The 13,348-nt window shown below is 35.1% G+C and overlaps 1 protein-coding gene across 2 annotated transcripts in view; it reads left to right on the forward strand.

Moving 5' to 3' along the window:
- The window catches only part of LOC108717885 (mitogen-activated protein kinase kinase kinase 5), a 140,244-nt gene that overhangs the window by 43,384 nt on the left and 83,512 nt on the right, over positions 1-13,348 (forward strand). For both annotated transcript variants that reach the window (XM_018265310.2, XM_041564516.1), the window contains 5 exons: positions 2,490-2,513; positions 4,019-4,212; positions 6,387-6,555; positions 9,274-9,380; positions 11,017-11,187. In XM_018265310.2, coding sequence (XP_018120799.1) covers positions 2,490-2,513; positions 4,019-4,212; positions 6,387-6,555; positions 9,274-9,380; positions 11,017-11,187 — 665 coding nt within the window. The remainder of the gene's footprint in view (positions 1-2,489; positions 2,514-4,018; positions 4,213-6,386; positions 6,556-9,273; positions 9,381-11,016; positions 11,188-13,348) is intronic.

Below are 13,348 nucleotides of genomic sequence, written 5' to 3' on the forward strand. Positions count from 1 at the left end.
ATATAACAACTCAAGAGTTTATTGCTTGCTTTTTGCCCAGCTATCTGTTCACTCCTGAGTACCATGACTCCTGCTCGACCTGGTTTGCATCTAGTGATGTACTAGTGATGTCCTTACATGACTTTCCTTGTCCTTTAATGTGTGAGAAAGTTGCTTAGAAGTATATATTATTTTATTATCCATAAAAGAGATTATGGGTAGAAGACCCTTTAATTTAACATTTGCATGCACAATTGTTTAACAATTTCATCCGTGAAGGCTCAGTTTGATTAGTTGATACTTAGTAGAACCCATTTCATACAGTATCTAGCATCCAGTACAAGGTAGTGTGTGTTTTTTTAATATCCAATACAAGGTAGTATTCTATTAGTAAATAAGTCAAATTATAGGGTGACATATAATGCACAAGTAATTATCACACCTCTAAAAAAATAAGTAATGTGAACACTTAGGGGGTTATTTTCAAAAGTACAATTTTTTTGGTCAGAGTTTTAAAAGGGAAAACACAATTTTTCATGGAAAAAACTCTATTTTTTGAGATTTATTATACCCCAAGGCTTCTAAAAAGTCAATGGCAGATTTTTGTTTTATAGTTGGAAGATATCATGACCTGTGCTGGGTTTCATACAATAATCCAAAATAATTCTTGGTTTTCTGACGGTAATCCTAAATAATCATACAATTCAATTTTTTTTCATGATTTTATCCAGAGTTAATCCAGAGTCTTTTCCCGAACAAAATTTTTCCAATTATTTTATTGATAAATAAGGTAAAATTGCGGATGGGAGTTTGGTCAAAGTTTTATTTTACTAAAATAATGAGAACATTTTGGATGTTAGTAAATAATCTCCTCAATGGTGCACTGCTTTAATGAAAATTTCCTCAAAAACCTTGCTTGCACCATACTTAAAGGGATACTGTCATGGGGAAAAAATTTTTTTCAAAATGAATCAGTTAATAGTGCTGCTCCAGCAGAATTCTGCGCTGAAATCCATTTCTCAAAAGAGCAAACAGATATTTTTATATTCAATTTTGAAATCTGACATGGGGCTAGACATATTGTCAATTTCCCAGCTGCCCCAAGTCATGTGACTTGTGCTCTGATAAACTTCAATGTACTGCAAGTTGGAGTGATATCACCCCCCCCCGCAGCAGCCAAACAAAAGAACAATGGGAAGGTAACCAGATAACAGCTCCCTAAAGCTCCCCATAGACGCGACGATTCTTCTTGCCGAACAACCGATTTTAGGGAAGCCCTACCAATCCTTCGAAATTATCGTGCGGTTAGTGGGATTCGAACGATCGTACATCTTACGATTTTTCAGCCGACATCTGTCAGGAAATTGATCGGCCAGGTCAAAAAATCTTTGTCTGTCCCAGTGCAATCTATCTATGTTTGCAGGGCCAAGCAGGCAGCTCCCCTTTGTTTTCCTGGCAAATTGGTCTTTTTAGTTGATGGTAAATTCATACGATCGTACGATCGTTCTGAGAAGATCGTGGTCTCATGATCAGGATCTGATCTTTTAAAAATCTCAACATTTATGGCCAGCTTTACACAAGATAACAGCTGCCTGGTAGATCTAAGAACAGCACTCAATAGTAAAAACCCATGTCCCACTGAGACTCATTCAGTTACATTGAGATGGAAAAAGATGCCAAAAAGAATTTCTCTCCTAAAGTGCAGGCACAAGTCACATGACCAGGGGCAGCTGGGAAATTGACAAAATGTCTAGCCCCATGTTAGATTTCAAAATTAAATATAAAAGAATCTGTTTGCGCTTTTGAGAAATGGATTTCAGTGCAGAATTCTGCTAGAGCAACACTATTAACTGGTTAATTTTGGAAAAAGAATTTTTCCCATGACAGTATCCCTTTAAGTCACGGCTTGCTGTTGTTCTGGGCTGTTTGGAAGAGCCATCGGCCTTTCGAACTTTTGCATTGAAGAATGTCACAGTCCCTATCTAGTGGACTTAGCAGGGAATTGTAGTTAATTTTTACTTGTGTGAAGACAGAGCATTTAGTGAAATCATTACACTGATTAATTTATAATTACCTACTGTACATGATGGTCATTTATAACATGATATAAGTCCACTTAAATGTTTGTTTAAATAGGACTCTGTGTGAAACTGCTTTTAGGTATATATTTAAATAAATATATTTTATTTATATAAACTTGGCAAAGATTACTTTTTAAAAACTAGAATAGTCTAAATGAAGTCAATGAGAATTGTTTTAAGCAAATGTATTTTTCCCCCAGTTTATTAAAACTTTTAAGATTTTAAGCCTCATTTAAATTGTGAGTTTGTTTTTGCAAAAAAAGTGACCACTACTATTTTGTAGTTTGAGTTTTTTTAATGAGCTAGTGCTTGATAGAAAAAAAACATTTTGCTTTTTTTTTTTGTCAACATAATAATGTAAAAATCGGTCACTATATATTGCATATAGCGAACATATTAACATTTACATCTGTATGATTTTCCCTACAGGAAATTATCTGCCAGAAGAATACTGTAAGTATTATTTACATTTTGTTTTACATTTTGTTCTTTTGTATCTCCTTGTGTTTCAAGAGAGCGTCTTCATATTATTTTAAAGGAGAACTGAAGCCTAACTAAAGCAGTAACTAGAAATGTTGTACATTATGTTTTGTGCTTCTGTACCAGCCCAAGGCAACCACAGCCCTTTAGCAGTAAAGATCTGTCTCAAAGATGCCCCAGTAGCTCCCCATCTTCTTTTCTGTTGATTCACTGCACATGCTCTGCGCTGCTGTTACTTACTGAGCTTAGGGACCCTCTCACAATATACAGTACACTTAGAATATAAATGTCACAATATAAGGCTGATTAATAATTAATACAGATAATTACTACATGGCAGCACATAAACCAGTGCAATTAGCATCAGAATTTAATAATCAGCCCTGTAGCATCAGCTTATATTACAGACCAACTTCATTTTCTGCTTGATAATTTGTCATGACCCCTAAGATGAGCTTCTCAACAGCTGCTCAGAGCCCACTGAGCATGTGAGTGTCACAAACACTTTCCAAGATGGTGACCCCCTGTGACAAGTTTGAAGTCCTGGATCATTGCTACTATTGAGAAGCTGAAACTTTAGGCTGGTGCAATAAGTTCATTATAGAATATATATATATGTTTAGTTTACCTTTAAGTATGTAATGTGATCAAATATTTATTTCTTGATTGGCTTTGTAAACATCTGTATGAAAAAGCTAATGGCACACTTATGACATACAACTCAGAAAAGCTAATTTCTTACATCTCTGTAGGAAGGTGTGACATGCTGTTTCAAACTTTGCTGATGCTTTCTTCTGGAGCACAGTGGATAGAATAGAGCATAATTACTTTTCACAAATGGTGAAATGTAAACTACTTGTCTGAAAATAAATGGATTAAATTAACCTGTCAGGTGGTCCTGACTATTTAATCATTATAATAAACAAGGTGCACATACTTATTTCCTGGAATTTATATAGTACTGATACAGTTACAGAGATTATCAGTTCCTTCCCCAGTGGGGTTTATATTCTACATGCCCCAATCTCATTCACACACCTTGGCCCTGCATCTTACAATATCTTGTTTCATATAGGTCTGTTGCATTCACCTATGATTTTCTTATGATTCCACATCCACAAGTGTGGCATATGGTACAATATTTAAGTAAGCAGACTACTTTAATAACATTATGCACAGTGTACCAGGCAGACAGTTACAGTGACATATAGTCAGGGGTATTTTAGAGACACTTTGCTGAGGCTTTATTTTAGAGCAGGCAAAATAAATGTCTATAATGAATACATGGCTTAATGACTGACAGGATCATTTTGTGAAATACTTGTAATCCAATGCATGCCAGAAGAAGATCTACAGGCAGTATGAAAGATTAATGTGTTTTGTGCAATTCGTATATAAAACATTTAATACACCATTATTAAATAACAATGAACAGTGATTAAATAGCAAAGTAATATTCTGTTTTTAATCATTGGCAGATGTGTACAGGTAATTACACATTCATCCCTTATACGATCACTCCACAAAACAAGGTGTTTTGCTGTGAGAGTATTTTCATGAGAGGAATGACTGAGATAATGCAGCCGAATCTTGAGTTACTTCTTGGTCCCATCTGCCTGCCCCTAATGGATCGCTTTGTTCAGATTCTGAAGGTGGCGCAGGTCACGTCATGGTAAGTTTATATTACTCAGTATTGCTGTGTTTTGTACTGATCTAGCTATTGTATGGTACAATAGAAGCACAAAAACTTTCAGTCATCACTGATTTAGGCTACTCCCATTTTGGACGTGCTTCTCTTTAGGTAAAGGGGGTGTAGGATGGGAAAAGGCAGACAAAAATATGTAGCGACAACAGAGACCACCAGGAATTCAATTATGTAGTTGCAGTTTATTCTGGATAAATGGTATACATTCAATTATCTGTGGAGAGTTTACACATATCCTGCTCTTGCCATAGTTGTGAAATATATAGTTGTATGAGAAACTGGATGAGTGTTTAAACTAAGCAAGTGGGGTGAAAGGAGTCACGAGGAAGGATTAGGGGGGCACATAGTACCAATAAGGAAATCCCACTGTTACAAAGAGGATCTACCCTTACCAAAGAGCTAATTCTCCCTAACTCTTCTTTGAATGTAAATATCAAGAAGTAACTGGTAAACAGGTAAAATGGGAGAGTAGGTGATGCTTGTATGCAAAACTATATAATTTGTATTACTGAGCCCTGGTAGAATGAAATATGTGGCAAATTAACTTAGGTGGTTACACCCCATTTTTAGGAGTGACAGAGTGATTAAAAAAGGTGTAGATGTTTGTCTTTGTGTAAAACCAGAAGCAAAGCCATGCACTAAAGAAATTACCAGGATAACACTGTGGAGGGTATGAAAGTCCTATGGGTACAGATTTCTGCTGGATTTAAAGGAAAACTATACCCCCAAAATGAACACTTAAGCAACAAATAGTTCATATCATATTAAGTGGCATATTAAAGAATCTTACCAAACTGGAATATATATTTAAGTAAATATTGCCCTTTTACATCTCTTGCCTTGAGCCACCATTTCGTGATGGTCTCTGTGCTGTCTCAGAGATCACCTGACCAGAAATACTACAACTCTAACTGTAACAGGAAGAAGTGTGGAAGCAAAAGACACAACTCTGTCTGTTAATTGGCTCATGTGACCTAACATGTATGGTTTGTTGGTATGTTTGTGAGTACAGTGAATCCTACGATCCCAGGGGGCGGCCCTTATTTTTTAAAATGGCAATTTTCTATTTATGATTACCCAATGGCACATACTACTAGAAAAGTATATTATTATGAAAATGGTTTATTTACATGAAGCAGGGTTTTACATATGAGCTGTTTTATGCAATATCTTTTTATAAAGACCTACATTGTTTGGGGGGTATAGTTTTCCTTTAAGGGTTCAACGAAAGAAATTATCATTGGTATATGCTACAGTGTGACTTTGTATAGTGTGAGTCTATAGATAAGTCTGTTTATATATGTGATACATGTGCACATGTGCATTACACATTGTTTGGTTATAGGGCATGTATTGCAAACAAGGATAATTTTAGCAAACAATCCTTTGACTGTAGAGAATTGCAGCTGGTATATCAAGAGATATATCTTATCTTGACAGATGGAGCATATAACCTATGCTGCACCAGTGACCAGCTGCTAATTATATAGCTTTCAGAGTAACCTACACTCTGCAGTTGATCATCTGCTGCAAACAATATACAGAGATTTTTCATAGAAACAAAGTAAAAATAAATTAATGAATTAATAAAAAAAAAAAAAAAATATATATATGTATGTGTGTGTGTGTATATATATATATAAATTTCTCAATTTAATTGCGTCTCAAATTGAATCTCGTCCATGACTATTCACGTGATAAAACTTTTTCTCACTGAATGAAATTTGGCCTAAAATACTGCAACTTCAAATACCCCCTAGCATGCAGTGTGGCAAATCACAATGGACACCTATTCCAGTTACAGACAGCCATGCTAGGGCACACTAATGAACAAGGGTCCCCCAGGCTAGGACACACATTTAATGTTGAGTGTCTGACAGATTCCCAATCACACACACACCCAACCACAATCATACTAAGCAGGTATATATACACAGTACTGGGGGAATCTTTGAACTTATACTATTGTGTCTTGTAGCTGCAGTATAGGAAAACTTTTTTCTACAAAAGGTGCTCGAACTTGCAGTACACACCCAGGTTTCAGTGTAATATCTGACAATAACTAGTGATATTGTATTCTTTTATTAAGTGAATATGAAATTCACTAAATCTGGACTTATGTTTTTGTTTGTGAAAAACAGCCAGTATTTTCGAGAGGCAATTCTAAATGATATTAGAAGGGCTCGGGACCAATACACTGGGAAGGAACTGGCTGCTGAGCTAATGAGGATCCGCCAGCGTGTGGACAACATTGAGTTGTTATCACCTGACATCATTATCAATCTGCTTTTGTCATACAGAGATATCCAGGTATGTTAGAGATAAAACAGAATATATTGTTTCTGCAACACTAACAAAAGTAAAACTATAAAAATGTTCATGTAACCGTTAACACTGTAAAATATAAATAAATTTCTCTAAACAAAACACACGAATCCAAAGACCTCCTATTCTATAGAAAAGACTTTCATGGATCTTGCTTCAAAGGGGGTTGCTTTGTTAGTGCAGAGAACATAACAGGGATTTCTGCAGTAGAAGAGCTGAAGTACTAGTCAAAAAACACACGTTCATAGAATGTTGCCAAGTGCATTTTTGGGCACAAGTTGCCACGTTTTCAGATGCAGTTCCACTGAAAATCTTTGGTCATTTCACTGCTCATCATGGAAATGCCTTATTCTTTTAGAATGTTCTATACATTTACATATGTAAACTATATTTACTGTAACATATGCTAAACTAACTGTAGATCTTAAGATTCCAAAATTATGATTGTTCAAAAAATTACTCAACTCTTAAAAGCATTAATATAATCTACCATTACAGGGTGCTGCTTAGTTGAGAACGTCACCTTAATTGTCTTCTAGTAAATTTATGAACCGCAATTTCTATTCTAAATCTAAATTTAGCCTCTTGTAGTGCTCTCTTAGCACTAGTGAAGCGGCCCCACTTTGTCTCCAAACTTTTTGCATGGGAGGACAAAGGGATGCAGCATCGGAAAGACCACCTCAAATGACCAGGGGGTAGCGAATCACCCCTGACTTTGGTGTCATAGTTACTTCGTTTTAGAGTTGTCTCTGCAACATAATCTCAAAGGAAACAATGTTGTGATCACTATCGTCTGATGACTAGTAAATAGTACTTGGTTATTGATTACTATATGTGACTAGACCTGTAGAAAACGTTGACTGATCATATGATTGGAAGGAGATGGAATGAAAAATATGAATTTAATAATGCAACTAAAGGTGTTGTACCTAAAAGCTTTTCACTACAGCTGTTGACACATAGGGGGTATATTTATCAAAAAGTGAAGTTAGAGATCGCCACAGTCCTCTAGAGTAAAATTCCGCCACTCTCCATTCCTTTCCATGGGATTTTTAAAACAGTATTTATCAATGGATGAAAGTGAAAGTTCATCCTTTGATAAATACGCCTTTCAAAATCCCATAGAAATGAATGGAGAGTGGCTGAATTTCACTCTAAAGGACTGTGGTGATCTCTAACTTCTATCTTTGATAAATATACCCCATAATCTCCTATATACAGTAATAATGTAAAATTTCTTCTAAGCATTTTGCAATTTACAGAAATTGTTTTAATTTTTTCATTATATTTACTGTGAAGGAAAAGTAATTCTAATCAACTTTACAATATACATTATTTACACATTTTTAAATATTTTAAATGTAAAACATAAATTGTTTTTATTTCTTCATAATATTTACACTGTCTCCTCATGCTTCCCTACTTAGTTCTTTGTGATGTAAACAGCACATTTGCTAAATGTTGCGTATGTGTCTAACCAACTTTCCAGTATACATTATTTACATATTTTTAAATATGTATTTGCTATTAAAGTGGACCTGTCACCCAGACACAAAAAGCAGTATAATAAAATTTTCAAATTAAACATGAAATCCAATTTCTATTTTTTATTAAAGCATTCATAGCTCTAGTAAGCTCATTTAAAAATCTCAGCTGTCAATCAAATATTGTCTGCCCCTTCTCTATGCCATAGGCATAGAGGTGGGGTAGACAATTACTTTCACTTTCCATTCAGCATTTCCTAGATGTCACTGTTCTCCACACATTCTCCTGTTCTCTTCAATGTTTAATTGTGTAGCCAGGGCACGGTGATAGACATTGGATCCCTCATTCTGGTGCACAAACAAGATTCTGAGATGATGCAAGGCTTGCCTTAATAACAGTGTCCACAAAATGGCTACTGCCTGCTTGCTATAATTCTTAAATTAAAGTTCATTTTGCTTGACTAATGTGATAAAATAGGATTTTGAATATTTTTTATGGGTGATAGGTCCCCTTTAAAACATTACCTCTCTGGCTGTTTACAGTCTCTACACTTCTGACTCATACCTGAAACAATATTGCAAGATATTTGGTTTACAGATTTGGGAAGCTGGCTCTTGTTACATTGTTTTAACAAAGAGAATTGGAAATACATTTACTCTGAAACCATTGACCTATTTACTTAATTGATATAGAAATGTGATGACTTATATTCATATTTTACAGGGGAACTATCACTAAAATTAAAAAATGATATAAGCTTCAGCATACTAAAATTAGAAACTTTCTAAATACAATCAATTAAATATTCTGTACTGTTTCTCTATTAAAATCACCAGAAATCCTGTCTCTCTACGTGCAGAATTTGTGCAAAAGGCAGTTATTTTGTTATATTTTGTTTGTGCTGGAACTAGTTATTTGAGTGAGCTCTTAAATTTTCATTTTCACGATAGTTCCCCTTTAAGTTTTACTAGACCAAGGCCCCCTCCGCCCTTAGCTTGATGCAAGTTCCTTCTTGAAGCAGAAAGACTGTTCTGATGATTTTTGGAAAAAAAAGTTGGTGATGCTGGATACAATTAATAATATTAATTTGTATGCAAATTCAATATAGGATATATATGAAAACATTTCATAGTTTTTAAAAACATAATTGCAAAAGTATTTTATAGAACAGTAACTGCTATTATTTTTCTAATTTTTCTTACTATTTGTATTGGAAAGGACTATGATTCAATTGTGAAGTTGGTGGAAATATTAGAGAAGCTTCCAACCTTTGATTTATCTTCCCATCATCATATAAAATTTCAATATGCATTTGCATTAAACAGGTGAGGTGATTATGTTAATGTTTTTATATTCTAAAATGATAAAATACTCATTGTCTCAAAGTTCCAGTTTCTGCAGTGCCACTAAGGTCATATTTTACGTAAGTATGTCCAGGCACACATTTGTGGGCAGACCACAAAGACTTCTGCCTAGGGTGGCAAAAATCTTTGGGAAGCATACTGCCCACCAGCTGAATCTCTAAATCTGGGCAGAAGATATTGACAGCTGCTTTAATCTGCTGCCCACCCAGTCCCCAATGGAGGCAGTCCCACTGGAGGGAGAGCAGCAGCAGGAGTGTAAAATATATGGAAAAAGCCAGGGATATCATTTGGTTGACAATACAAACATCGACAAAATGTTAATGCCGCATGCCATATAGAAGTAGAATACTTTTGTTTCTTCCTGCATATCTGATGATTCAGCTCTTAATGTTAGTAGAGAAAATGAACAATTTAAGATTTTATTTTATGTTTATGAGTTAAATGAGTAGGACTTGTTTACAACATACTCTTTGCCTATTGTTACAGACAACAAACAAATCTAAACAAGGCAAAAATAAAATTTAAGGTACTTACTCCATGGTTGGTCTTTATGAGGTAGATAATTAGATTACCAATGAACATATACTCCCCCTTCCCTGCATGATGGGCTCCTGCTAACAAAACAGTCACAATAAAAGGTGAAGAGAGAGTGTTGTATACTAGTAACATAATTATCTACCAAACAATATATAACAATAGATCATAATATATTCTCCATGATTAAAACAATAGGCAAATAGTATGTTAAGCAAAAGCTCTATTCATTGAACTCATATTGAACAAGGGGGAATACTGCTTTTTGAAAGTGAAAGTAGGTTTGTTTACACATGAAATAATAAAGATTATTATAATAACATGTTGGGTAAAACCATTTCATTGCAATTCTTTTTTTAATATGATATAAGTATTCTACGATTTTCCACACTGTTCTGTCTAAACTGATTTCCTTCCATTTAGCCCAAGCTGTTTAGCTACCAATTGTATGACCACATTGGCTGACACTTAGGGACAGATTTACTAATGTTTGAATTGTAAATTCAAATTTGTTATGGTCAAAACTTACAAATTCAAATTTAAAACCACCAACTCGAAATTTCATTCAAATGTGAGATTTATCACAATCCAATTGACACTATTGAAACTATTCTCCACCTTAAACCTGCCAAGTTCATGTAGAAGTCAATTGCAGAGGTCCCTTAAACTATTTGAAGATGTTAACGAGCCAAATTTATGCCAAGTTTCCCTTAAAAAATTACGCCCCATAGACTACAATGAGAGAAAAAAAATGTTAACTTGCATCCACACAATTTGACGTGCGAAAGTCGTGTTTTTTTACCCAGAAAACAACTCAATTAGAATTTGTTTTGAGTTTTCGGGTTGGGACTATTAAATTGAATTTTGATGTCCTTTTTTTCAGAAATAAGATACCATTCGAATTGTGAATAAAATCAAATTTATTTGCGTTATAAAAATATTTGACTTTTGATAAATAATCCCCCAATAGTTGAAGCATACTTTTGTAGACCTCTAAGAATATTCTAAGAATATTCATTGATATAAAAATTAACAAATGTTGCTGTAACATCCATTTTCTTAGGAGAAATCATCCAGGTGACAGGGGAAAAGCCCTTGACATAATGCTGCCTTTGGTTCAAATTGAGGATCAAGTAGCATCAGACATATACTGCATCGTGGGACGGATCTACAAAGATACGTTCTTAGATTCTAACTTTTTGGATGCAGAAAGCCGTGATAATGCTATTCATTGGTAAGTAATCTCTATTGGGCAGAGTAGATACAATAGTGATAAATATTATTGCAAATCTGTGGGTGGATTTCAGGGACTTTTGGCTTTTTAGATTTTCTTGCCACAGCCACTTAGTATCCCTTTTTGGGCCGCTTTACTAAAATTTCTTTTCTCTTAAAATGTTGGGTTTTTTGTATTCTTTTGCATTTTTGTGACATCATTCTTATGCGCATGTGTACGCATGGGTGTATAGGGTTCAGATTGGTTTGGAACAGCAGCATGTGTTCTACAGCTTTACATCACAGAGGAACTACTTTAATAAAATACTCATCATAAAAAATGCAAATATATAAAAAAGAATTCCAAGAGGCTACTCTTCATCTTGGGAGCAAGACAGTTAGTTACATCACCACAACTAACTCCCAGTTAATAGTACAAGAACACGAACAGTCTTGTATTTATGTACGCATGTATTTATATAGCACCACACTTGGTGCTTTACAAGTTGTGCGCACAAACAGGGGTATAGTAATAATTAAGTTATACAGTAACAATAGATAAATCAATGCTTAAGAGCTACTCAGTTTGGATGAGGCCCTTGCCCCAAGGAGCTTACAGTCTATTAGGAAAGAGAGAACAAAACAGAAACTAAAGGGGGTGGGGTATAAGTGAGTAGGATAAGAAAGCACTGGTGCAGAGGAAGGCTAGGGATGTCCCTCATTTAGTAGGTAGTTTTTAAAGGAAAAATATACCCCTCAAACAATGTAGGTCTCTATAAAGATATATTGCTCATATGTAAAACCATGCTTCATGTAAATAAACCATTTTCATTATAATATACTTTTTTAGTAGTATGTGCCATATCATAAATAGAAAATTGCGATTTTAAAAAATAAGTACAGCCCCCTGGGATTGTATGATTCACTGTGCACAGAAACATACCAAACAAACTATACATGCTAGGTCACATGAGCCAATTAACAGACATAGTTCTGTCCTGTGCTTCCACACGTCTTCCTGTTACAGTTAGCTGTAGTAGTTCTGGTCAGGTGATCTCTGAGGCAGCACACAGACCATTACAAAATGGTGGTTCAAGGCAAGAGATGTAAAAGGTCAATATTTACTTAAATATATATCGGTATGGCAAGATTCTTTAATCTACCACTTCATTTGATATCTGTTGCTCAATTTTTCATTTTGAGGGTATAGTTTTCCTTTAAGGAGATTAGAGAAAAGTGATAGTGTGGGGGCTTTCCTGATGCACGATGTTCAAGCATTCCTGTCTAATGTCTAACATAACAGAACACAACTTTCTGCTTTGCAGCTCTCTTGGTTTCCACGGATTTGTTACCAGGCAGTAACCATCACTGGGGGTCATTTATAAAGTTCGCGCAGCGCATATTTGTCGCAAATGGTTGTATTGCGCATGTTTTTTCCTAAACGCTAATATATTGCACTGCTCTGCCCGTCTTTCCGTTTTTTGCGAATTCGCAGTGTGAATAAATTTTCGCAAATGGCGCACAAATGAGACAGGATTTTGCGCAAGCGCACCCAATGTGCAAGGTTGTTCTGCGCGAAAATAACGTTGACAGTAACTTAAATTCACAGTTTGCAAAACTGTTTTGCGAATATTTTATCTGCCACCAAAGTTGTGGTGTAATTGAGTCGCAGAGTGTGCACATAAATATTCGCGAATTGTGACATATTTAAAAAGCTCCTATAAACATTCGCATTGTGAAAAAAAATTCGCAATTCTGTTTGCACCCTCTTAATCAGCTTTATAAATGTAACCATGCGCAGGGCAAATATATTCACTTTGCGAACCAATCTGCCCTGCGCGAAGTTTATAAATGAGTCCCAGTGACTTGAGGGGGGGCCACATGGGTCATAACAGTTTGCTTTTGAATGTGAGCTGCATGTTAAGGATCAGTTGCAAACTCACTGAACAGTTATGTCCCATGTGGCTCCCTTCAAGTCGTTCACTAACTGAGTTAGAGTTGAAAAGCAGCAAGCAGTGTTCTGTTATGTTAGACATTTGCTCACTTCAGCCTTTATAAATTAAATTTTTTGGCTAACTACCTATGTTAGAAACATTTTTTTATTTTACATAGTCTATCTATTTATCTAGTTTTATTTTTTTTAACTGTTCCTTTTGTTGTAAAATAAATTGAATACCCTCTAG

The sequence above is a fragment of the Xenopus laevis genome, chromosome 5S, assembly GCF_017654675.1.
Source record: "Xenopus laevis strain J_2021 chromosome 5S, Xenopus_laevis_v10.1, whole genome shotgun sequence".
Taxonomy (NCBI): domain Eukaryota; kingdom Metazoa; phylum Chordata; class Amphibia; order Anura; family Pipidae; genus Xenopus; species Xenopus laevis.